The following is a 26,563-nucleotide window of genomic DNA, read 5'->3' as shown; positions in this document are numbered from 1 at the left end:
TAGTCTCCAGTACCTCCTGAGTGGCTTGAGCCCTCCAGGTCAAGGCTGTAGTGAGCTACGAACACCCCACTGCACTCCAGCCTGGGTGACAGAGTGAAATCTTGCCTTTAAAAAAAAAAAAAATTAGCTGGATGTGGAGGTGCACATCTGTAGTTCCAGCTACTTGGGAGGCTGGTTTAGGAGCTTCACTTGAGCCCAGAAGGTCCAGGCTGCAGTGAGCTGTGCTCACACCAGTGCACTCTAGCCTGGGCAACAGAGTGAGACCCTATCTCAAAATAATAATTAATTAATAATAAATATAAAATAAAATGTGACATCCAGAGCTTATTCACATTCTTCACCTCCCCTCTCTTATTCTTTCTCTGGGTAAGCTGCATTTTATTTTTCTAACTTTCAGACCAAATATCCCTTACTTGTTAGGATACAATGTAAGTATATAGTGGTTTGTTAGTATGTAATATAGTCTTTAGTGTCCAGGCCCTGGCTGTGGGGATTATGGTTGGTTTTTTTTTTTTTTTTTGGAGGTACTGAGGCTCTGCCAAGCTAACTTTGTTTTAATGCATTTGATAATGAAAAATAATCTCTTCTTCCAATGCATAGGCTTTACTTTATTCCTTGTAGGCCACTTTGCTTTTTACCTCTGTTTCTTATAAGCCCCTTGAAGTTCAGTGCTAGTAGTAGGAAAAGGGATATTCACCTGGAACTTTAATTTGAGATCCATCTGGGAAAGTTGATTTTTATGTTTGTCTTTATTGTGAGGATGATGGGTCCAAGGAACCTATTGTTATTTAATTTGTCCACCATTTTTCCAGTTTTTCCCACTATTTAACATTTACTTACTCTGTTAATACACATCAGCGTGGTTTTTCTTAAACATAGAGCCATATTGACCACTTGCCAAGACACAAGCTTAGGGATAACACATGAAGAGTAATATCTACTTAGAGTTACAGTTCTAAGAGTGTATGATTCCTAGCATGTATGTATTCACCTTGAATAAAATAACTTTAATGCACAAGTTGGTAAATTCATTTTTTTTTTTTTTTTTTTTTTTTTTTTTTTTTTTTTTTGAGACCGAGTATCGCTCTGTCACCCAGTCTGGATGGAGTGCAGTGGTGCGATCTCGGCTCACTGCAAGCTCTGCCTCCCGGGTTCATGCCATTCTCCTGCCTCAGCCTCCAGAGTAGCTGGGACTATTGGCGCCCGCCACCACGCCCAGCTAATTTTTTGTATTTTTAGTAGAAACGGGGTTTCACAGTTTTAGCCAGGATGGTCTCAATCTCCTGACCTCGTGGTCTGCCCACTTTGGTGTCCCAAAGTGCTGGGAGTACAGGCGTGAGCCACTGTGTGCCCGGCCAATTCATTGCATTTTTATTCAACAAGTATTTATTGATTGCCTGCTGTGAACCAGGCATGGTCCTAGATGCTGATGAGTAAACAAAACAAAAATCCCTGTCCTCATGGAGCTTTCATCCTAGTGAGGTGAGACCAAGTAAAAGTTCTAAATAAGTAAATTATATTGTATCAGACGATGGTAAAATAAGGCAGGAGAGGGCCAGGTGTGGTGGCTCACACCTGTAATCCCAGCACTTTGGAAGGCCGAGGCAGGCGGATCACGAGGTCAGGAGATTGAGACCATCCTGGCTAACACGGTGAAACCCCGTCTCTACTAAAAATACAAAATATTAGCCAGGCATAGTGGCGGGCACTTGTAGTCCCAGCCACTCGGGAGGCTGAGGCAGGAGAATGGTGTGAACCCGGGAGATAGAGCTTGCAGTGAGCCAAGATTGCCCCACTGTACTCCAGCCTGGGTGACAGAGCGAGACTCCATCTCAAAAAAAATAAAAAATAAGGCTGGAGAGGTAGTTTAAGAGTGCCAAGTTGGCCGGGTGCGGTGGCTCAAGCCTGTAATCCCAGCACTTTGGGAGGCCGAGGCGGGTGGATCACGAGGTCAGGAGATCGAGACCATCCTGGCTAACACGGTGAAACCCCGTCTCTACTAAGAAATACAAAAAAATTAGCCGGGCGTGTTGGCAGGCGCCTGTGGTCCCAGCTACTCAGGAGGCTGAGGCAGGAGAATGGCTTGAGGTGGAGGTTGCGGTGAGCCTAGATCGCGCCACCGCACTCCAGCCTGGGGGACAGAGAAAGACTCCGTCTCAAAAAAAAAAAAAAAGAGTGCCAAGTTTATGGGGAATTTGGTGCTCTGATTTTAAATAGGGTTATAGAATATTCACTAAAAGTTGACACTTCAACAAAATTCTGAAGGAAGAGAGGAAAGAAGCCATGGAAATATCTAGGGTAAAAAGCATTCCAGGAAGAAGGAAAAGGCAAGTGCAAAAAACCTGAGACAGGAACAACAAGGAAGCCAGTGTGGCAAGAGTGGAGTGAAAGTGGAGAGAAGTAAGAGAAGGTATCAGAGAGGAAATGGGGGGCCAGATTGTCTACGGACTTGTAGGTCATGGTAAGCAAGGACTTAGACTTTTATTCTGATTGAGATGAAAACCCATTGGAGAGTTTTAAGCAGAAGAATGGCGTGATCTGATATAAAAAAAAAAAAATTAGTTCTGGCGGCTGTGTTGAGAATAGACCAAGAGGGAAGTTAAGGGCAGAAACAGACCACTTAGGAGGTTATTGCAGAAACCCAGGGAGACATTATGATGGCTTGGACCAAGGAAGTAGCCATTGAAGTCTTAAGAAATGGTGAGATATTGGATATACTTTGGCTTTTCTTTGAGACAGGGTCTCACTCTGTTGCCCAGGCTAGAGTGTGTGCCACCATGCTTGGCTAATTTTTTTAATGTTTTATTTTTTGTAGAGATGGGCTCTTGCCATGTTGCCCAGGCTGATCCCAAACTCCTGGGCTCAAGCAATCCTCCTGCCTGGGCCTCCCAAAGTGCTGGGATTAGAAGTGTGAGCCACTGTGCCTAGCCAGAGAAAAGAATTCTATCTTTGGATGGCAAGAGTGAAGATGTAAAAAAAAAAAAAAAAAGAATTCTATCAAGTTCTACTACAGATAGATCAATTAAGATGAGAACTGACCCAGGCACGGTGGCTCATGCCTGTAATCCCAGCACTTTGGGAGGCTGAGGCAGGTGGATTACCTGAGGTCAGAAGTTCAAGATCAGCCTGGCCAACATGGTGAAACCCCGTTTCTACTAAAAATACAAAATTAGCTGGGCATGGTGTTGGACGCCTGTAATCCCAGCTACTCAGGAGGCTGAGGCAGGCAGGAGAATCGCTTGAACCCAGGAGGCAGAGGTTGTAGTGAGCCGAGATCGCGCCATTGCACTCCAGCCTGGGTAACAGCGTAAGACTCCATCTCAAAAAAAAAAAAAAAAAAAAAAAAAAAAAAGATGAGAACTGCGAATTGACCATTTGATTTAGCAACATGGAAGTCAACAATGACCTTTACAAGAATGATTTTGATGGAATGATGAGAGTGAAAGCCTATTTATAGTGAATTCAAGAAAAAAGTAGGAGAGGAATTAAAGTCAGGGAGTACAGATAATCTTTTGATGAATTTTGTTGTAATGGGAATCTGAGAAATGAGTAGTAGCTGGAGGAGGATGTGGGATCTGGATAAGAGATTTTGTTTCATGCCAGACATTACAGAATGTTTGTGTGTTAATAGGATTGATCCAGTAGAGAGGCAAAAACTATTGATATGGAAGAAAGAGGAGAGACTAGCTGAAATGGTTTGTGGTGTTGGAAAAGCAGAGCTGTGATTGTCCTTTGCCTCAATGGTCTCTAAGCCACAGGGAAGGAAAAATAGGAAAATTAAAGAGATAGTAATTATGACTGCTGCTGCTCTGGTCTCGTAGAATTAGGTTTAGAGATCTTGATGGCAGCCTCTGGTTTTATTTGTGCCAAAGCACCTCAGCATGGATCTTGTGCAGAGCTTATTTCCTTCTAATACCCAGCAATAACAGCTGGGCCCTGCTTTTCTTTGGCTTCTGAAGATAAAAGGGATAAGAAAGAAGAGGGTTTACCCTTGTATCTGTAGCCTTACTTTTCTACCATGAACATTTGACCCTGCCTATTAATATGATTGTGGCTGATAGTTAATATTAAGTTTGTTTTATTGGCTGGATGCGGTGGCTCTCTCCTATAATCCCAGAACTTTGGGAGGTTGAGGCAGGAGAATGATTTAGGTCCAGGAGTTTGAGATCAGCCTGGGCAACATAGAGAGACCCCATCTCTAAAAAAACAAAACAAAAACAAAGTACATGTCCCACCTCTTCCACACTGAAAGCCACGGTGTATGGGCAGGGCCAGATGCTATTAAAAATCCCTTCTGTTTTCTCCACAGCATCACTTATCATGTAGGACAAGAGTGGTCAAATAAAGAAGTTTAACTATTCATGCTTCTAGTTACAGAGAAATTTGAATTTCGTTACTTTTTAAAATGAAACTTTTAGTGGCTTAGACTTTAGAAGGCATATCTTAGCAGTCAAATAAGGGTGGAAAATACAGGCAATTTCATACTTTTGATGGTAGTTACTAGGAGAAAGCCTTCTCTGGTAATGAAGTCTGACCCAGAAGCCTATGAGTCATATTTGTTGAACATGCTAAATATATAAGACATAGTAAGATAGGAAATAATGAAATTCCAGCTCCGTTACCCATTGCTAACCCCCAATTGTTCTTAAATTGTGATTGTGTAGCCAGCATAGTCTTACTCTAGGTTCTGTGTCTGTTTTTACAAAAAAAGTAAAAGTCCTAACTATTCACACAGATTTGTTTTATGATAAGAGATCCAAAGGAGGTTTCTAAATAATTTTCAGAATTGCTCTACCAGTTACCTTTTCACCCGAAGTAGATCTGGAAAGCATCCAGCAAAACAGCTTTTGCGTGTTCATACCTTTCAGAATGAATCATCTTCCTTCCCTTTAGCTAGAGAAGGGCTATGTGTACTGTTTCTGGCAGAATTTCCACAGATGTTTTATTTTTCTTAAGTCTTCCAGTGCTTCACTTGAGTTGAACCTAGGGGTACCTGATGTTCCCCAAGGAGATCCCTGAATCTCCTGACTCTTGGTTGTTTGTGATAAAAGAGCAGTCAGTTCTAATTCTTCTGGGAGGATTTCAGGTAAACTTTTTTTTTTTTTTTTAATGAAGTTGTTCCCACTATAGGAAATCAGAGATGGCAGGCAATAGACTGTATAATGCTGTACTAAGGATTGTAGAAAGGTGAAGATTTGTTCTTGCTTGTTGAGCATAATCCTTTTTACCTGTGAAATGAAAAGTACTATCATCAGAATGTTGAGGTGAAATCTGGGACATCTTCTGTTCTCCTTAAATTCAAAACTTGTCCCAACTAGCCTGAAATTTTTATTTTTATATTTCACAGTTTCCAGACATCAGTCAAGAATCTGATTCTCCATTTGTTTTCATCTGCAAAAATCCTCAGGAAATGGTTGTGAAGTTTCCTATTAAAGGAAATCCAAAAATCTGTAAGTCATGATTTTTTTTTCTTTAAGACTAGTCAAGTGCAGTAGTGAGGAATGGGGAAAAAAGTAGAACAAGGAGTTCAATCTGTAACTGACTGTGAACAATCGGTTGACGTAACCCACTACCTTTGGATCAGCCTGTAAGTCATAATCTTTGATGGTCTAATTTTCTTTTCTTTTCTTTTTTTTTATCTTGCATCTCACTTGTCTAGATTTTTATATAATCTTCCCTTTTGGCCAGGCATGGTGGCTCACGCCTGTAATCCCAGCACTTTGGGAGGCTGAGGCGGGTGGATCACAAGGTCAAGAGATCGAGACCATCCTGGCCAACATGGTGAAACCCCGTCTCTACTAAGATTACAAAAACAAAAAATTAGCTGGGCGTGGTGGCGTGCGCCTGTAGCGCCTGTAGTCCCAGCTACTTGGAAGGCTGAGGCAGGAGAATCGCTTGAACCTGGGAGGTGGAGGTTACAGTGAGCTGAGATTGTGCCATTACACTCCAGCCTGGTAACAGAGCGACACTTGGTCTCAAAAAAAAAAAAAAAAAAAAAAAAAAAAAAAAAAAAAATTATTGTGTTCTGTGTATCCCTAGTGTTGGAGGCTTAATATAATTATACTTATCAATATTAGGATAACTACAATAAAGGCTTTCCAAAGTATATCTTGATCCACAATTATTGGCACAGTAAGTCACTCTAAACTTCTATTTCAGATCCTATTACATTAAAATACTATTTGTCAGCCAAAAGAGTGTTTTGCCCCACTGTACTGCTCGTCAAAGGAAGTAGTAAGGCAATGCAGTGGCAACATTGTCATTTATCCATTTATTCACTGTTAGTATTCAACTCAAGAATAAGGGCTGGGCGTGGTAGCTCATGCCTATAATCCCAGCACTTTGGGAAGCCGAGACAGGTGGATCATCTGAGGTCAGGAGTTCGAGACCAGCCTGTCCAACATGGTGACACCCCGTCTCTACTAAAAATACAAAAAATTAGCAGGGCATGGTGGTGGGCACCTGTAATCCCAGCTACTCGGGAGGCTGAGGCAGGAGTATTGCTTGAACTCGGGAGGCAGAGGTTGCAGTGAGCCGAGATCGCGCCACTGTACTCCAGCCTAGGCAACAAGAGTGAAACTCCATCTCAAAAAAAAAAGACTTAACATTTTAAGTATTTATTATTGAGCATCTATTTTAGAGGCACCACTTTCCACATTTCTCTTCATTATTGGTTCTCAGAGTACGGCCTTGGCTCTCTTGCTTTTCATTCCTTTTTAACTTTTTTTTTTTTTTTTTTTTTTTTTTTTTGAGACAGAGTCTCACTGTGTCTCCGAGGTTGGAGTGCAGTGGCCCAATCTCGGCTCACTACAACCTCCGCCTCCTGGGTTCAAGGGATTCTTCTGCCTCAGCCTCCCAAGTAGCTGGGACTACAGGTGTCACCACTCCCAGCTAATTTTTGTATTTTTAGTAGAGATGGGGTTTCACCATATTGGCCAGGCTGGTCTCAAACTCCTGACCTTGTGATCTGCCTGCCTCAGCCTCCCAAAGTGCTGGGATTACAAACGTGAGCCACTGCACCCGGCCTCATTTTTAAAATTTTTATTAGTTAATTGATTGAGACAGTGTCTTGCTCTGTCACCCAGGTTGGAGTACAGTGGCATGATCATGGCCCACCACAACCTCAACCTCCCAGGTCTAATCCTCCCATATCAGCCTCCCAAGTAGCTGGGACCCATCTTTTCTTCCTCTGTCCTAGAGCAGCCTCTTGTATTTCAAAGCAGTCTCAAAACACATATAGTGGGCCGGGCGTGGTGGCTCACGCCTGTAATCCCAGCACTTTGGGAGGCCAAGGCAGGTGGATCATGAGGTCAGGAGATCGAGACCATCCTGGCTAACACAGTGAAACCCCGTCTCTACTAAAAATACAAAAAATTAGCCAGGCATGGTAGCGGGCACCTGTAGTCCCAGCTACTCGGGAGGCTGAGGCAGGAGAATGGTGTGAACCTGGGAGGCGGAGCTTACAGTGAGTCGAGATCGCACCACTGTACTCCATCCTGGGCAACAGAGCGAGACTCCGTATCAAAACAAAACAAAACAAAAACAAACAAACAAAAAACACATATATAGTAGTGGTGGCCTCCCTGCCTAACATCCTTGGAAAGCAACATCAGCAACTCTCCCATTTGCTCATGTCAGTTACCATTTTGTGCCTCTTTGTCACTGCTTTCCCATTGTGTGAATTGCGTGATTCTAGGGCATGCATTGTCCTCACTGGTGCACAACTCTCCCTCATCCAATACCTTGGGGACCAACTAGCCATTTTATAAATCTATGCCCTAGAGAAGTACTTCTCAAACTATAATGTAACTAAAAATCACCTAGCAAGCTATTAAAACACAGGTTCCTCAATCCTGCTCTCAGGTGATACTGATGCTATTGGCCAGCTGGCTGTACTTTAAGTAACACTGCTTTCAATCACAAAATGAAATGCTTGGAGTAGGAATTTATATTAATGTATATTTACTGCAAAATTCAGGCAACATCTTGATTGATAAGATCCTAAGATTACTACACATTGGAAGATCTGAACCAAGTTGCCCTTAACTGACACAAATTATTTACTTCAGACGGTACTCCAGTTGGTGGCCCAGTAGCCCTGGAAATCCTTTCTTTTCTCCACTATTAAGGATTTATTTATTTTTGAGATAGGGCCTTGGCCTGTCACCCAGCCTGGAGTGCAGCTGTGTAATTATGGCTCATTGCAGCCTCCACCTCCTGGGATAAAGTAATCCTCCCACCTCAGCCCCCAAAGTAGCTGGGACTACAGGTATGTGCCACCACACCCAGATAATTTTTAAATTTTTGGTAGAGATGAGGTCTCACTATGTTGCCCAGTTTGGTCTCAAGTGATCCTCCTGCCTTGGCCTCCTAAAGTGTTAGGATTACAGGTGTGAGCCACCACACTTGGCCCGGTTTAGGATTTAGATCTCCTTTTACCCTCCCTCTGTTTTGGTTCTAGCAGTCTACCCCTTCCTCCTCCATTTCATTCTCACCTTCCTCTAGGTACTGGTGGCAACACTGGTGGTAGGAGGAAACAGTGGTAAATCCTTTCTCTCAGACCCACTGTTACTTGATCTTTAGTCCTACTTCCCTTTTCGTAGCTTCTTCCCGTCTTGGTTTTCATCTGCTGCCTAAAGTCCTTTGAGAAAATGTTCTGTGTAGAGTTTAGATATTTCTCTGAAATGTTTTACTTTAGTACTTTCTCTACACCTTCAGGACCTATAGAGCCTTCATTTTTCTCCATAAGGTTTCATGATGGGGAGGGGAGTGACATTCTTCGGAGAAAGCTTTAATAACTTCCTATCTTTTTCCTATTGTTTCTGTTAGTTAATGGTACATTAGACAAGGTTAAAAATTGCACAGAAACAATAGGTAGTGAAAATTTTATTTTGAGATGAGGTCTCACTCTGTCATCCAGGTTGGAGTGCAGTGGCACAATCTCGACTCACTGCAACCTCCACCTCCCAGGCTCAAGTGATCCTCCCACCTCAGCCTCCTAAGTAGCTGGGACCACAGGCATGTGCCACCATGCTTGGCTAATTTTTTGTATTTTTGCTAGAAACGGGGTCTTGCCATGTTGCCCAGGCTGGTCTCGAACTCCTGAGCTCAGGTGATCCATCCACCTTGGCTTCTCTAAAAACCTTCTACTCTGCCAGAACTCTCTTCTCTTAGGTCCTAGGGGATACCTCCAGTAGTTTAAGCTGGAAGAGTCTTTAATCCCAGTTACACTGGGGAAAATACATACCTACCTCTTGATTTGGAATGGTTATCACATTTTCCTCTAGATATATTATTACATGAAGTGATTAAGTTTAATAGCATTAATAATATTAATACTTGGTCAGACACAGTGGCTCATGTCTATAATCCCAGCACTTTAGGAAGCTGAGGCAGGAGGATCACTTGAAGCCAGGAGTTTGAGACCAGCCTGAGAAACATAGCGAGACCCTGTCTCTACAAAAAAAAAAAAAAAGAAAATTATCCCAGTGTGGTGGCGTGTGCCTATAGTGCCAGCTACTTGGGAGGCTGAGGCAGAAATATTGCTTGAGCCCAGGAATTCAAGGCTGCAATGGGCTATGATTGCAATACTGCACTCCCGTCTGAGTGACACAGCGAAATCCTGTCTCTAAAAAAAAAATTAATTAATAGTCTGCTTTACTTATAACACTATGGCTTAAATGTTTTTTTTTTTTTTTTTTTTTTTGTGGGATGGCTTAGGAACTAGCTACCCTTTACAGATTAGTTCTATGATAAATATATTCGAAATTCCAAACTTATTTTTGAGACAGGGGTCTCACTGTGTTGCCTAGACTGGCCTTGAACTCTGGGCTCAAGAGATGTTCCTGCCTGAGCCTCCCAAGTAGCTGGAACTACAGATATACACTTACTATGCCCGGCTTCAGGTTCCAAACTTCAGACTTGCAAATAAACTTTTAGAATATGACCCATTTATGTGTTGTAGCACATATATATGGATGTATAAATGCCTTAAATTAAAGTTGTATGATTTGTTTGTTTTTGGAAGTGTAAATTTGAGTTTGCTTGATCGTAAGGTAATTGTGTCTCCTGAAATTGAAATAATTCAGAAAAGAGCAATATACAATAGGGTATCACCTGGCTCTGTGTCTGCTTTATATAGGTTGAATACTCAGATAAAGGAAATTTTTTTTTTTTTTTTTTTTTTTTTGAGACAGAGTCTCGCTCTGTCACCCAGGCTGGAGTGCAGTGGCGCGATCTCTGCTCACTGCAAGCTCCACCTCCCGGGTTCACGCCATTCTCCTGCCTCAGCCTCTCTGAGTAGCTGGGACTACAGGCGCCCGCCACCACGCCCGGCTAATTTTTTGTATTTTTAGTAGAGACGGGGTTTCACCGTGTTAGCCAGGATGGTCTTGATCTCCTGACCTCGTGATCCGCCCGCCTCGGCCTCCCAAAGTGCTGGAATTACAAGCGTGAGCCACCGCGCCCGGCCAAAGGAAATTTTTTAAATTTAACAACATGCTCTATAAACTCATGCACCTTATATCTTTTGCCAACCATGTGAAAATTCCTATGAGAGTTATATCAATTGATGACAAATATTTTTTCCCCTTTTAACTTCTTGCCCATCTGCTGCACATGCATTTGATTTTCTTTTAGGCACTATGATTGAGGAGGTGGTTTAACACTGAAACGATTAGGTACTAAATGTAAAAATATTGGGGAAATACAGAAACTAAGTGTTACACCCTACCATGAAGAGGATGTATTGTATGTCACTGTGGTTCACTATCCAGATCCTGATCTTAGAAGCCCAGGGTGGGCCTGGCGCAGTGGCTCACGCCTGTAATCCCAGCACTTTGGGAGGCCAAGGTGGATCACAAGGTCAGGAGATGGAGACCATCCTGGCTAACACGGTGAAACCCCGTCTCTACTAAAAATACAAAAAATTAGCCGGACATGGTGGCGGGTGCCTGTAGTCCTAGCTACTTGGGAGGCTGAGGCAGGAGAATGGCATGAACCCGGGAGGTGGAGCTTGCAGTGAGCCGAGATGGCACCACTGCACTCCAGCCTGGGCGAGAGCATGAGACTCTGTCTCAAAAAAAAAAAAAAAAAAAAAAAAAAAAAAAAAGAAAGAAAGAAAGAAAAAAGAAGCCCAGGGTGAACTAGAACTCAGAGGTTAGAGTTCCTGCAATCTAAGGACAGTCATGATGACTGCTGCTTTCCACAAGAAGCCCCGGTCCCTTGCCATCATTGCCCACAGCTGGCCCAAGAGTTGCCTCTATTGGCAATCACTCTGTTAGACGTTAAGGATACAAAATGTCCATGATTGTAAGGAGTTCACAGATTATTGGCAAATGTCTGATTTTTTTTAGGCAGCCTAAGGGATGAAAGAACGTCTGAATTCCTGGGAATATCCTGGAAATACTTGTTCCTCTTGTATCTTGTTTCTCCTATTAGCTTTCCATTTTAGACATCATCATTGAAGCCAGAGATTAGTCTGCCTACCATTGAGTGTTTTATTCTGATGGGTTGATCTTACCTGAGCTGGTCTCACTTTGAGGGCTTTCATAATCATACTGGAGTCTCCTGAAATGTAAAATAGGAATGTTCTCATTCAGTAAAGCTTTAAGAATGTGAAGAAAATGATATGTCTTTTTTTCTTATGAGGAATCTGAAATAAATAATAATTAAAAGACTTGCCTGGGGTTTTATGGTAAATGAAAGGTGAAATTGAAACCATAACTAAGAAACCTAACTCCCAAGCCTCGGCGTAAATAATATAACCACCCTTACTTCTTCAGGAGACTGAATTTATGAAGCCCCCCGACTTTTTTTTTTTTTGAGATGAGGTCCTGCTCTGTTGCCCAGGCTGGCGTGCACTGGTGAGATCTCAGCTCACTGCAACCTCTGCCTCCTGGGTTCAAGCAATTCTCCTGCCTCAGCCTCCCGAGTAGCTGGGATTACAGGTGAGCACCACCACACCCAACTAATTTTTGTATTTTTAGTAGAGATGGGGTTTTGCCATGTTGGTCAGGCTGGTCTTGAACTCCTGACCTCAAGTGATTTGCTTGCCTTGGCCTCCCAAAGTGCTGGGATTACAGGCATAAGCCACACCTGGCCTGAAACACTTTAATATATATTATTTCAGTTATAGGCTGAGCATCCCAAATCTGATCTTTTATTTTTTTTGGGGAGCGGGTCTCACTCTGTCACCCAGGCTGGAGTGTAGTGGTGTGAACTCGGCTCACTGCAACCTCTGCCTCCCTGGCTCAAGCAATTCTCCCACCTCAGCCTCCCAAGTAGCTGGGACTATAGGCCTGCACCACCATACCCGGCTAATTTTTTATTGCTTTTATTTTTATTAATTTTTTTTTTTTGAGTTTTACTCTTGTTGCCCAGGCTGGAGTGCAATGGTGTGATCTCGGTTCACTGGAACCTCCACCTCCCGGGTTCAAGCGATTCTCCTGCCTCAGCCTCTTGAGTAGCTGGGATTACAGACACCCTTCACCACGCCCAACTAATTTTTGCATTTTTAGTAGAGACAGGGGTTTCACCATTTTGACCAGGCTGGTCTTGAACTTCTGACCTCAGGTGATCTGCCTGCCTCGGCCCCCAAAGTGCAGGGATTACAGGCGTGAGCCACTGTGCCTGGCCAAAAAAAAAAAAAAAAAAAAATTTTTTTTTTTTAGACAGGGTCTCACTCTGTTGCCCATGCTGGAGTGCAATGGCATGAGATCTTGGCTCACTGCAACCTCCACCTCCTGGGCTCATGCCATCCTCCTGTCTCAGCCTCCCGAGTAGCTGGGACTCCAGGCTTGCACCACCATACCTGGCAAATTTTTTTGGGGAGTGAGGGGGGTTTGTTTTTTTTGGTAGAGACAGGGTTTCACCATGTTGGCCAGACTGGTCTGGAACTCCTGGGCTCAAGCGATCTGCCTGCTTTGGCCTGCCAAAGTACTGGGATTACAGGCATGAGCCACCACGCCCTGCCACAAATCTGAAAATCTGAAATGCAGAATCTAAACCTTTTTGAGCTTCAACATGATGCTCAAAGGATATGCTCACTGGAGCATTTGGGATTTTGGATTTCTGGATTTGGGATACTTAACCAGTAAATATATATAATGCAAATATTCCAAAATCCAAAAAAGTCTGAAATTTAAAACACTTCTGGTCCCAAGCATTTTAGATAAGGAATACTGAACCTGTAGTTATTTGATTAAAGGACTTAGTGTACGTGTAATACATGTAGCTCAGTGACTGGTCTATAGAAAGCACTTAATGTTAGCTATAATCTTCTCAGTAACTCTGTGTGTTAGTAAGGGCTTTTTCCTCCTTTCATTTTACAGGTTTATGGAAGTTGTTTTACTCAAGTCTTGCTGGCTCAAGGTTTCCTGTTCTTTTCACTATATCAGATTGCCTCAGGAACAAATTATTCCAATTTACATTTCATTTCTAGGGCACAATATCATACAGTTGGAAGGAACCTTCAGTATTGTATAGTCCGGTTTCCTCTTAGAGTTGATAAAATTGAGGACAAGAGTGACTAGGTAACATACTCAAGGTTATACACCTAGGAAGTCTCAGGATTAAAACTGAGTTTTTCAGCCAGGTGTGGTGGCTCATGCCTGTAATCCCAGCACTTTGGGAGGCTGAGGTGGGGTGGGGGATCGCTTGAGGTCAGGAGTTCAAGACCAACCTAGCCAACATGGTGAAACCCTGTCTCTACCAAAAAATAAAAAAATTAGCTGGGAGTGATGGCACACACCTGTAGTCCCAGCTACAGGGGCGGCTAAGGCAGAATTGCTTGAACCTGGGTGGTGGGGGTTGCAGTGAGCCGAGATCATGCCATTGCACTCCAGCCTGGGCGACAGAGACTCTGTCTCAATAAATAAACAGAGTCTTTCAACTTATGCAATACAGACAACTGGATGTCTGGAGTCCTAGATGGAATTCTAAATTCTGTACTAGCTTATCCTAAAAAGCTGAATGAGACTCACCTCTGGGTACCACCACCTTTACAATCTGTACTCTTACATTTATCTGATATCTGCTATTTGTGGTTACTTAGTACTGTCTATATATAATATAAAGGTTTTGAAATTTGTAGTGTCTACCTTTGTTTAATTCATTTGGTGAGAGCATTTATTGAGCGTCTACCATTTGGCAGTCACCATGGTAGTGTTAGGGATACAAAGGCTGACTTGCCTTGTAACAGGGCTCTTTGCCAGATGGCTGGCGCATGTTCAGGTTTTCAGCCAGGCAGCATAAGGGATAAAAGAACTCCTAAATCCCTGGGAATGCCCTATGCTCTAAAGCCCTAATTAAAATCAACAGCATTGTGATTATTGTTAAATGATATTCAGGGTATCACTTAGTGATGGTTTCTGAGGAAGCCCAGAAAAGGACATAATGTTCTTCTAGAAGCAGGTGTAGCCTAAAAGAGGAGAGAGAGATAAACAGACAAAGAGAGATATACAGACAGACTAATGTTGGGCAAGAGGAGATTTAAGTAAACAGGGAAACTTGTTAGGCTGAGGCTAATTTTTCTCACAATCTTACTGTGCCATGGTCAGTACATGTATTCTAAACTTAATTGGACAAGTGAAAATACTGAAATCCAGAGAAATTGAATGACTCGCCTAGGTCATACAGCTAGTTAATACCAGAGAAGAGTGGACTAGAACCTGGGTCTTCTGATTTTTAGTCCATTGCTCTTTCTGTTATGCCTGATTGCTGCAACAAATGAAAATGACAACATATTGAGAGGCAGTGATTATGGGCATGGGCCTGTGGTATATTCAGCTGCCTTTGAAGGGGAAGACTCCTTGTTTTTTTTTGTTTTCTTTTTTTTTTAGTGCTGAGACTGAACTGAATTATGTTTCTATTTTCAGCATAAGCATCACTATTGACTTAGATGAGACTTTCTGTGGGAGAAAGCAAACTGCCAAACTGTTCTCAGGCCAGACAGACAGGAATTCTCTTAAGATTCTCCTAATGAGATGGATGGTTCCTAAGGCTGCTACCACTGAGCCAAACTCTATCCTGGTAGATCTGAGAAGAGGTCAGAGACCACATCAGTAATATACCTTTCATTAGGGTCACCTGGGATGGGAAGGTTGCTTGTTTTCTAAGTTTAACACTTGGAGAGTCATATAGCCTATGACCTTTAACCTTCTTAGCTGGTGATAGGGGCCCTTTGTCAGTAAAGCATTCATGTGGATTCTATTCCACTGTTGCAGGTCACTCCCCCTATTAAGTCTGAGGCAGCAAAGGGGTTTTGAACTGCTTTTCTCACTGTGAAGATTCATGCATTATGCTCAGCCAGTTAACAGGTCAGAGGAATGGATTTCCCACTGTGTGAAATGCCTTCCTTTATTGCATGTGTATATTCTTAAAAATTTGCCTTAGCATCAAACACCTTTAAAAATGTGATATTTCTTTTCTAGTAGCTACAAAATTAGAAATAATTAACTTCTTAGATTCTTAGGACAAATACTCATTGTATGCATTTGTGTATCCTTGTACAGTGTTCGCATTGCTTCCTTATTCTTACAGAATGAAACTGAAGTTTGGAAGTGTCTGAGTCCTGAAGTAAGATAATTGAAAGTGACAGGAACACAGTAACCAGAAGACCTGGGAGGCTACAAAAGATTTGCATTGCAAATACAAAAATAAATAATGAGACTTCTTTTTCTCCCTTACAGGGAAATTGGATTCCAAGATCCATCAAGGAGCAAAGAAGGGGTTAATGAAGCAGAATAAAGCTGTCTGACCCAGGAGAAAAGGAACTATACAGCATAGTGGAGTTTTGTGTACTAAAATTGCTATCTACTGGTCCTTTGGAATTGAAGTAGTAGAAACCTAAAGGCTTGGCATCAGGCTTGAATATCTCAGAACTTAAACTCTTACCAAAATCTGTATATTTTTGTTAAGGAGTGGGATTCCTACTTTATGTAATGGGTCAAAATCTTTGAATACATTATTTATAAAAACCTGTTTAAAAATTCTAAGTCTTTTGACATTTTTCTCAGAATAGTATCAAAAGAGATTGGACCAAGTTGGAAATTCCTTTCCTTTCTGAGACTTGTATTTGTAGTTAGAAAGTTTTTAACCTAGGTTAATGATTTTTTTTGAGGGATCCTCTCAGATTTTAAAGTTTCTTATTAAAGGGATAATCTGATAGAGTAATAGGATGTTTGAGGAATTCTGTGCTTAATACAAACCTGTGATAGGACAGAAAGGTTTGTAACAAGTATTCTGCTCCAATCCAATGTCTCTTGAACAGTCTGAATGAAATGTGAAAAGCCGAGTAACCTTCATTGGCAAATTTTTTTTTGGAAGGAATAACCTGAAGAAGTGCTTCCACTTCTTGGGTTTGAGAAGCCAGGATATGGATGGTTCAGACTGGGAGAAGATGGAGCCACCTGCTAAAGCACCATGAAGCTGCCCTATTTATTTTGTTGGTATTGCAAAAGCATCACTTAGATGGGGCAATTAGAAACAAACTAAAAAATAAAATCGCCTCAGTAAACGCATCCAAATACCCCCCCAAATGCTGAAATCAAACCTTTTAAACCATTCACATCCCAGAAAGCTATGTGCTTTGGAAAAAGAAGAGGTTGGTTTGAAATGAGATTTTTGTCAGTCTGGCTGTCCTTAGTGAAACACTTTCTGAGGCTGTTCTGAAGAGCTGTCAGAATCTCAGTTGCTGGCATCCTGAGGAAATTCATGGTCTTAAATGTGTATGTTCTGCTTTTTATAAAACAACACCACCACACTGGGGAAGTTGGACTCCCTCCAGCAGTTGTGTGCATGACTTAAAAAAGAGAGCAAGGGAGAGAAAAAAAATGTGCCCTGTGTTATGAAAAAGATTAATTTCCCCTTTCTTTAATCCTTCATATTCAGCGTTTATTTGCATTGAAATGCCTCCACTCGTTATGCATTGATGTTCACTCAACTGTGAACCCTGCTTGTTGCATAGCTCTAGGCATTGGTTTTGCAGGGCCTGATCACTCTGGATTCCCAGGGAAAACCCACCCGATTCTTGTTCCGGTGATGCAAACATGTAGTATTCTCTTTTTCTGTTCAGCCTCTGGAGAAAGGGGAAAGGACTGCTAATGTCCACTTCTTTGGCAGGGGGCATGTCAGGGGAGTCTCTTTCTGGCTTCCTGCAGACCCTACTATTAAGGAAGCCATACTGGGTTCACTATGCAGCTAATAGTTTACCAAGCAGTAGCACCTTGAATTCTGTGCTGACGTTGTCTGGCTCTCTTAATACCAAAATAAAACTAGAAGGCGGGAGGTGAAGAGCCTAGGGAGGGAGGAAAAAAGTTTATTTGAACAACAGCCTGAGCATAGAGGTGTCTGGATTGATTTTTTTCTCCTGAATAGACTGTGTGCATGCCGAAAGAAAAACACCAGGAGCTGCGACAGATCAGGTTATGCAACCATTTTGTGTGCTGAGATAAGACGGTTTACAAGAACTTTACAAGTTTACAAGAACCCACCTCAGCATCCAAAATATGCAACTGGAGCCTCATTAGTAAGTGGCAGAATAACATGGAAACTTCTCCTTTTCATGGTTAGACTGTGAAAGTCTGTCTTTAGTTCATATAGTGGTGGTGGTATAAGGTCTCTCTTTTATTTGTGGAGACATCAGGGAGGAAGTGTGGGAGAAACTTGGGGATAGATGGCCTTCAGTTACTCAGTGATGAATAGCACAATTTAAAGCCTAGTGGAAATTCTTAGCAGCCTGAGTGCAAACTTGCCCAGGAATAGCCTTTTAGTACTTTACAACACTTTGCTCTGACTATGTAACTCTGGGGCAGTGTGGCCTAAAGGAAGTTTCACAGTTCTGAGCTGGTTTTTTGTTGCAGTCTAAATATCTGTACCCCCTTTTGAATAGTGGGGTTCAATTGCTGTCAATTTGTATAGTACCTAAAGGATTCAGCTTTTTTGTTTTTTGTTTTGTTTTGTTTTTGGTTTTCCAGGCAGGACTCAGTCTCATTTATATAAAGTCAGAGTAGGGGATATATGAAACTGGAGACTTTCTCTGACGGGATTTAGGAAGCCTTGGCTTTATTGCTTCTTGGCCTTTTGGCTAAGATCAAATGTAGGAAGCCTTGGCTTTGCAGTTAGATGTTTGGAATAGAGTAAGGGTTTTTGTTTGTTTCTTGCTATAGCTAATCTGGAAAAAGAAAACTAGGTATCCCCTCTTTTAAGTCAGAAGTTTACATAAATTCATTTTTTCCTAGGAAGTAAGTGTGAAAAATTTAGACTTCAAAGCCCACTTATGTGGATTTCATTTAATTTAGTAAATTTTAAAAATGCACCTAGCCAAGATCAAGATAGCATGGGAGTTATTCCCAAAAAGCCAGCTCAAAAAGATGAGTAAAAAGCAAGCATCTATTAAACTAAAGATATCAGTGAACTTCAGTTTGTTAGGCCTGGGGAGGGACAGAAAATCCAATGATGAAGGAATTTTTTTTCCTAGAGATTCAAGTAGCCAAGTATACATCTGCTGCTCTGAGCTTCTGTAAATGTGTTCGGAGGGAGGTGATCCATACCACAGACACCAGCAGTAACAAGGCATCCAGCATGTGGAGGACTTTTCTACTTATCTCATGCAGAGAAGAAAGAATACAGCCTCAGTGCCATCCTCTGACACAAATAAACTTGTGTAAATGTCCATTTATGTGTATGTACATAATGTGGCTTAATTCATAGGGTGACAACTGATAACCTGATCCATTTTCAGACTTCAGTTGTGACAATGGAGAGTCCAGAGAGACAACCTAGTTAGTGTACTGCAGCTTGAGGTCAGAAAAATGGATGTGTATATAGTGAGTGGGACTGTGGAACAGTGGGGTAGTGGGGAGTTCCTGAGAATCCATAGAGGAATGTCACAGGAAGGGAGTGAGATCGTGGCATAAGGAGAAAAAAAAAGTCAGTACAGAAGATTTAAGAGTCTAGAGCTGTACTGTCTATTATGGTAGCCACTAGCCACTTGTGGTTATGAAAATTTCAATTATATGAAATTAAGGATTCAGTTATTCAGTCACTGTTGACCATATCTCAAGTGCTCAAATAGCTACATGTGGCTAGCAACTTCTGCATTGGACAGCACAGATGTAGAACATTTCCATCGCTGCAAAAAGTTCTGTTGGATAGTGCTTGTCTGGAGCAGGGGTTGGCAAACTTTCTGTAAAGGGTCAGATAGCAAATATTTTAGGCTTTACACAGGCTATGCAGTCCTTGTTTCAACTGTTCAACTCTGCTGTTGTAGTAAAAATGCATCTATAGATGATAATGTAAATGACCTTGGCAGAGCCAATAAAACTATTTTTTTGTTTGTTTGTTTTTCGAGACGGTTTCACTCTTGTTGCCCAGGCTGGAGTGCAGTGGCAAGATTTCGGCTGACTTCAACCTCCGTCTCCCGGGTTCAAGTGATTCTCCTGCCTCAGCCTCTGGAGTAGCTGGGATTGCAGGCATGTGCCACCATGCCCGGCTAATTTTGTATTTTTCATAGAGATGGGGTTTCTCCATGTTGGTCAAGCGGGTCTCGAATTCCCGACCTCAGGTGATCTGCCGGCCTTGGCCTGCCGAAATGCTGGGATTACAGGCATGAGCCACCGGCCCAATAAAACTATTTACAGACACTGAAATTTGAATTTCTTTTCATTTTTTGAGACTGAGTTTTGCTCTTGTTGCCCAGGCTGGAGGGCAATGGTGAGATCTTGGCTCACTGTGACCTCCGCCTCTGGGTTCAAGTGATTCTCCTGCCTCAGCCTCTGGAGTAGCTGGGATTGCAGGCATGTGCCACCACGCCTGGCTAATTTTGTATTTTTCGTAGAGATGGGGTTTCTCCATGTTGGTCAAGCGGGTCTCGAATTCCCGACCTCAGGTGATCTGCCGGCCTTGGCCTGCCGAAATGCTGGGATTACAGGCATGAGCCACCGGCCCAATAAAACTATTTACAGACACCGAAATTTGAATTTCTTTTCATTTTTTGAGACTGAGTTTTGCTCTTGTTGCCCAGGCTGGAGTAAATGGCGAGATCTTGGCTCACCGTGACCTCCGCCTCTGGGTTCAAGTGATTCTCCTGCCTCAGCCTCCCGAGTAGCTGGGATTACAGGCATGCGCCACCACGCCCAGCTACTTTTGTATTTTTATGGGGTTTCTCCATGTTGGTCAGCCTGGTCTCGAATTCCCGACCTCACGTGATCCGCCTGCCTCAGCCTCCCAAAGTGCTGAGATTACAGGCATGAGCCACTGCACCTGGCCTGAAATTTGAATTTCATATCATTTTCACATCATGAAATAGTCTTTTGATTATTTAACTGTTTAAAAATGTAAAAATCATTCTAGCTCATGGGACATATTAAAACAGGTGGTGAGCCTGATTTGACCTGTGAGATGCAGTTTGCCAACCCTTGGTCTAGAGGAACAGTAAATCAAAACTTAAGGTTTGTTTACTATGTAGGACATCTGATCACTTGAAAATTTTTAGTGGTTCTTCCAGGCTTGAGAACTTTCTCTGGCTGAAACTTGGAGTTCACTGCAGGAATGTTTACCTTCCTTTGTTCCCTATTTTTGCAGTCTAGTTCTCTCCAATGGCAGAATCATGGTCCTTCAGTGGGAGATGACTACTGGAATGTTTAATGCTTAATTAAATCATGCCTAAGTCTAAAACACTAAACCCTTCTCTGTCTCCACCTGCTAAGTAGCTGAATCCTCACTTGTAACTTTGTCTAGTATACATTGGAAGTTCGCTGTCACCTGGGATCAGTTCTGCCCCTGTACTGTCTAACAACATGACTATTGGTGGACCAAAGAGAGATTATTTTTCCTAGACCAGAAAGGTTGAGTTTTTATCTTTAGCTATCAACCCCTCCCCCCACCTTTTTATGACCTCACTTTATCTCCAAGTCACATGCTATCTTGAGTGGCACTGTTGAAGGATGCCTCAGGATAAGGGAAAAAAGGTAAGATAAATGCAAAGCAGAATAAAACGGTCAAGGACACAGGAAGGACATAATAGGGGCTAGGATGTGGGAGGCCTTGAGAATTAAGGTAAATTTGTTTGCTATGGAATGAGATGGAAGTCTTAGGAGGTCATCACGAATAGATGTTTCACAAGTGAAAGCTGGGTGGGAGGGCTCACTTAAACATGGACTGAATGCCTACTGTGCACTAGATAGTATGCTGGGCAATCAGAGATGAATAGCAGATAAGGAAAAATAAAAGCTACAATCCTTAGAATGGTGGGTTGGAGAAGGACAGAATAAGACTTGTAGATAATAAAAGGCAACAAGATTTAGTGATATAGGATGGTGAGGGGAAAAGGGATATATAGAGGGATTAGAAATGGGTGCTTTGGGGAGAAAAGCAAGTAGTAATCCTAAAAGAAAAAGCTGGAGAACAAAGGATAAAAAATTAGGAGGTTGGTACTTTGCTGAACTAAGGGGTAAAATGGATGAAATCAGGAGCTGTGATTGCTCTTCTGTTCTTTGTGGATGCCCATGTTCAGACCCCCTACGGCCCTTTCCTCTCTGTGGTTGAAGGACAACTACAGAAGAGGTGTCTTCTATATTATAAGATGCAATACTCCCCGCAGATACCTCTCTGTGAAGAAGTCTGATCCAGCGAGAGTTCTACTGCCCATGAGGGGACAGCGTTAGGTTCGAGCTCTCTAATCCAGATTTCTTTGAGTTTATGTTGGTTCTAACCGGCATGCCTGGTTTTCCAGCATTCCCTGAGCTAAGACTCCCTAATCTGGGCTCCGGGTGAGCGCGCATTCCGAGACCCAGGATTTCGCTCCTTCATCCAGGTTCCGGGTTTCCCCTGCGCTCACCCGCTCCAGACTCCACACAAGCGCGGAATCCGGATCCGAGGGCCTGGTAGTCCAGTGTCCGCGTCTTCCGGGTGACTCTGGTTGTCCCGGATCGCGGCGGCGGCGGTGGCGGCGGCTGAGGGACCCGCGGCCCCGGACACAGCGGCACCGGCCGGGCGGGGCGGAGCGGCGCGGGGAGGGGGCAGAGAGCCGGAGCCGGAGCCGGAGCCGGGGTGGGGTGGGGGGGAGGGGCCGCGGGAACGGATGGCGGCCTGGGCCCCGTAGCAGCAGCGGCTCTACGGCCCGGGGCCCCGGGCGGGCGGAGGTGGCGGCTCCCGGGACCGGCCGCGCGGTGAGTCCGGAGCTTTGTGTGGAGCCGGGACTGGGGGAGGAAAGAGGCGGCGGCACCGATGGGGCGCGGGGCTGAGGGGATCTGATGGGGGCCGGGGGCGGCGGCGCTGCCTGACGGAGGAAGTGGGGGTTGGGGGGGCTGGGGCGGAGCGAGGGGAAGGTGTGTAGGGGGGGTCGTTGCGTGGGTGGGGGAGGGGGCGTCGAGGGGCGCGGGGTGAAGTTCAAAGCGTGGCCACGGCCGGTTCAGGCTGAGGGTAGGGGTGCCCGGGAGGGGATTGGGGTCTGGCTAGGTTATGGGAGCAGGCCAGAGAGTTTCTGAGGCGAGTCTGGGTATGTTGAGGGCGCTCAGGGCGACTGGGGCCAGTCAGGGAGTTGGCGGGAGGGTGGGGGCGGGGGGCGGTTGTTCAGAGCATAGGGTCGGAAGAAGGACGTGTGCGTGACCTAGGAGTGGGGAGCAAGGTGGCTGGGATCGTGCAGTAAGTAGGTTGTGGGTGTGTGCCCCTAACAGTCTTCAGGTCACATTTACTCCTGTCCTTTTCTTCAAGATGGAGGGATCCCTGGGCCTGGACCTCAACTGCTATCCTTGTACCCCCGGGAGGATTTGTGACCCTATCCTGTTTGGAAAACCCATGCTGCCCTCTTTTCCCTTTATGTGTAATTACGGTTGGATCATCTCTGTGCTTTGCTCAGATTCTCCTTCCTCCCTTTGGGGTTGAGGAGGAGGAGACACATCTGACCAATTAATGTGTGTTTGTGAAACAGGCAGCAGCAAACAGTCATTTCAGCTTCTAGGAATTAGGCTCACACAGGGTGGAGAGATCAGAGCCCTTCAGGGGGAATATTTCTGAACAAATCACAGATGATTAAATTCTCTAAGAAACAGCTCCCTACCTAAATGAGAGTGGGAAAGATGGGGAAGAAAGCCTGTCTGTTTCCAGCCATGTGTCCAGAGCCTAAGGGTTTGAGGAGAGTCCCCAAGCCCCTACAGGCCTCCCTTTTCTGTATTAGGCTTTGCTCTGCAGCCTTGAGTTAATTTCACCCCTGCTGCTTTGTCTTGGGGGAGGGAGTGCTGGTTTAGGCTGTTGTGAGGAGATGACTGTTCTGCTGCCACACACAATAGTCGTGTCATTTTATCGGGAGTGCTACCCCAGGGCTGAGAACTGCTGCAGCAGAGATAAACCGGTCCCTCTCACCCTCCTATTGTGTACACAGTGAAGGTCATAGGTTCAAGTCTTGTCTGAGAGCTTTGGATATGCTCCATCTCCCAGGCTCCTCAGTGCCATTTTCTTCCTTTTCCTGACTGGGGCTTGCCATTGGAGGAGGCCAGAGAGAAAGGCTCTTCTTTTTGAGTGAGGAACAATGCAGAGCTCATTGGCACACATTTTTCAGAAGAATAAGGGATGCCAGCCATGTTGTGCCTGCCTCTTTGGCTAGCCTGTACTAAGTTGTGAAGGAATAGTGTCTGGTAGACTCAATATGATGTTAGTTTCAGACCCTTAAGGAAGAAGACTTCAAGGGAAGGTTCTACTCTTATTTGAGTCATCATATTTAATTCTTTTATATAAATGGAACACTCATGCAGTGATTTTTGTTTGTTTCGGAATACCACTAAAAACCTGTGCAGGGTTAAGATGGGGAGTCAAGCCCAGGTGTGGTGGCTCATGCTTGTAATCTGGGCACTTTGGGAGAATGAGGCCAGAGGATGGCTGGAGCCCAGGAGTTCGAGACCAGCCTGGGCAACAAAGCAAGACCCTGTTTTTTAAAAATAAAAAAATTAAAAAGTCAAGAACCAAGTACCTTTTTGATGGTGGCTTCCTGGTCAATAATAATAGCACAGGCCGGGCGCGGTGGCTCACGCTTGTAATCCCAGCACTTTGGGAGGCCGAGGTGGGCGGATCACGAGGTCAGGAGATCGAGACCACAGTGAAACCCCGTCTCTACTAAAAATACAAAAAATTAGCCGGGCGTGGTGGCGGGCGCCTGTAGTCCCAGCTGCTCGGAGAGGCTGAGGCAGGAGAATGGCGTGAACCCCAGAGGCGGAGCTTGCAGTGAGCCGAGATTGCGCCACTGCACTCCAGCCTGGGCGACAGAGCGAGACTCTGTCTCAAAAAAAAAAAAAAAAAAAAAAAAAAAAAAAAAAAAAAAAAAAAATAATAGCACAATAAAAAAGCCACAGAATTTGCCTATCTGGGCAAGGGCTGTGGGAACAAACCTTTCAATATTTATTTTAACTCTAATGAAAGGACATGACTTGCTCATTGTGCAAAAGTCTATATCTGCCTCTGTATTAAGAAATTTGCCAAAGAAATAAACATTTTTGAAAAAATATATGGGTCTTAGGGATTATTAGTGAGAGAAGGATGAGAACAAACTAGAAGGAATCCTATTGTACATACCTGATAGAAGTGCCCAAATAATATTTATGTACTATTAGTTGTGTAAAAAATTATTTGGGACCAGGCATGGTGCTCACACCTGTCATCCCAGCACTTTGGGAGGCTGAGGCAGGAGGATCACTTGAGCCTAGGAGTTTGAGAATGGCCTGGGCAACATAGTGAGAACCCATCTCTACAAAAATTTTAAAAAATACAGCTAGCTGGGTGTAGTGGCACATGCCAGTGGTCCCAGCTACTCAGGAGGCTGAGGTGGGAAGATCGATTGAGTTCAGGAGTTCGAGACCAGCTTGGGCAACATGGCAAAACCCCATCTCAACAAATAATATAAAAAATATTAGCTGGATGTAGTGGCATACGCCTGTGGTCCCAGCTACTTGGGAGGCCGAGGTAGAAAGATCCCGTTGAGCCCAGGAGGAGGTTGAGGCTGCAGTGAACCGTGATTGCTCCGCTGTACTCTAGCCTGGGTGATAGAGCAGGACCTTGTATCAAAAAAAAAAAAAAAAAATTATTTGGGCCTGGAATAGAGATTTCCATTTGCGACATGAAAGACAACTTTTCTTTAAAAAGAGATTAGAAGTAAAACTCATTGTGAGTAGGGAATTGTATATAATGTGCTGTGTACACAATAGCCAACCATTTCCCATAGGACAGTGTTGAATAAGAACTTTAGCCTTTGGTTTTGGTAAAGGTCTTTCTGAGGCAATTAGTCTGTCTATGGTGCTTCCCTTATCCTTTTATTTCAGTGAGTTTCTTTAAATGATGGCCTGCCACTGAGGTGTTGGGCCTTTGATAGGAGGGAACAGGTTGTTCTGACCTTTATATATTTTTTGATAACAGAACTGTCTTCAGGCTTTACTGGAGGTGTTGTTTGTCTTTAGACTATTTCCAACTCTGTGTCCTAGGAATATTTGAGTGAAGCCTCAGCTAAACTGAGTCCAAAGCTTTTTGCTCTTGGGCTCTTGGCATTTGTTTCTGAATGCTGTCAGGTGACAGTGAAGGCAGAAGCCTCAGATTAAATTTGTTCTGATTAGATTTAGTGGCTTCAGAGTTGGGCCCTTGCCACAAGGAATCTCATGTTAGTCTTCTGATCGTGACCATCATTCAAAGAGTGCTTTGGATTCCCCCCCAAACACCCGTCCCAGCTTCTTGGTAGAAAAAAATTTCCTTGTGATAGAGGTCTAGAAAGTTGGACAGATTAGTGCTTATTTTGTGAGGATATGGAAGCATAATTTTGGCTCCTGGTAGCAATTATGTTGCAATTAGCATATAGCAACTAAATGACTGGAACACGATAATTTGTTGAGGGGTTTACTGATTGCTCTGTCAAGTGGAAGTGCTACTCCTTATTTATTTGACACTATTGCCTGAGCTTAGCCATGGAGGCTAAGCATAGCAGTGATACGTGTTCTCCAGAAGTTCCCACTCTGCTTCCTCTTTGTAGTTACTTCTTTTCCAGGTACCTTAGTACTTGTACTGCCCTTTTCTCCTACTCCGAAGGTAGCTAAGCAATTGTTATTTCCCTCATGGAAAACTGGTCATGGATGGGAATACTGCCAGGCAGATGGGACTAGCCTGAGATGAGGCAGCCTTATATTGTGTGGGAAGTTTTCTTTTCAGTCTCTTAATTCTCTCTTCTACTTGATTTTTCAAAATCAGTTTCCTTTAAAGAAAACAAGCAAAAACCCCACAAAATGCAAAATATTGTAATGTATTAAATATGCCTTCATGATACCTCCCTTATAAAAGTTGTCTGTGACAGACAAAATGAAGATAGGTGATGTTGATTGGCAGGTTCTGGGTCCACTAAGTGTCAGTGAAGGACTCTTTTTGCTAGGGAACAGGTAAATTCACCAAAGCACCTGCCTAGCTGGGCATGTGGAATTGGCAGCAGCTGTGCAGCTGAAGAGGGATTACTGAGCAGGTGGTTGAAGAATCACATGCCACAGTGACAAGAAAATACTTGGTCTTCCGTGGTTTAGGTTCAGTTTGTACGTGTGAA

General features: G+C 43.6%; 3 protein-coding genes across 7 annotated transcripts in view; 2 read left to right on the top strand and 1 right to left on the bottom strand.

The window, feature by feature from the left end:
• TRIP4 (thyroid hormone receptor interactor 4) overlaps positions 1-15,995 on the top strand; it is a 74,666-nt gene extending 58,671 nt beyond the window's left edge. Inside the window, exons 13-14 of one of the 3 annotated variants that reach the window (XR_008657683.2) lie at positions 5,348-5,450; positions 15,690-15,773. Coding sequence is in view for 2 of the 3 variants with exons in the window: in XM_055278166.2 (XP_055134141.2) it covers positions 5,348-5,450; positions 15,690-15,757 (171 nt within the window). In the remaining variant the exon portion in view is untranslated. Of the gene's footprint in view, positions 1-5,347; positions 5,451-15,689 lie in introns of all 3 variants that reach the window. The other 2 variants (XM_055278166.2, XM_055278167.2) reach the window with 2 other exon arrangements.
• A 4,085-nt stretch (positions 15,996-20,080) lies between these two features.
• On the bottom strand, positions 20,081-23,579 carry LOC134736550 (uncharacterized). Its single transcript, XM_063638492.1, has 4 exons — positions 23,480-23,579; positions 22,675-22,814; positions 21,839-22,454; positions 20,081-20,267 (listed from the first exon to the last, which is right to left on the bottom strand). Exons 1-4 carry the CDS (start codon positions 23,577-23,579, stop codon positions 20,176-20,178), a joined length of 948 nt encoding a protein of 315 aa, XP_063494562.1. The 3' UTR covers positions 20,081-20,175.
• ZNF609 (zinc finger protein 609) overlaps positions 22,070-26,563 on the top strand; it is a 234,806-nt gene continuing 230,312 nt past the window's right edge. The window contains exon 1 of one of the 3 annotated variants that reach the window (XM_055278163.2): positions 22,070-22,169. The gene's annotated coding sequence lies outside the window, so the exon portion shown is untranslated. Of the gene's footprint in view, positions 22,170-22,475; positions 22,499-22,587; positions 22,645-26,563 lie in introns of those variants that run through there. The other 2 variants (XM_055278165.2, XM_063638855.1) reach the window with 2 other exon arrangements.

This window comes from Symphalangus syndactylus, chromosome 5 (genome assembly GCF_028878055.3).
Source record: "Symphalangus syndactylus isolate Jambi chromosome 5, NHGRI_mSymSyn1-v2.1_pri, whole genome shotgun sequence".
In the NCBI taxonomy this organism is placed as follows: domain Eukaryota; kingdom Metazoa; phylum Chordata; class Mammalia; order Primates; family Hylobatidae; genus Symphalangus; species Symphalangus syndactylus.
The sequence above is the reverse complement of the archived record's forward strand: the minus strand, read 5'-3'. Positions and strand labels throughout refer to the sequence as shown.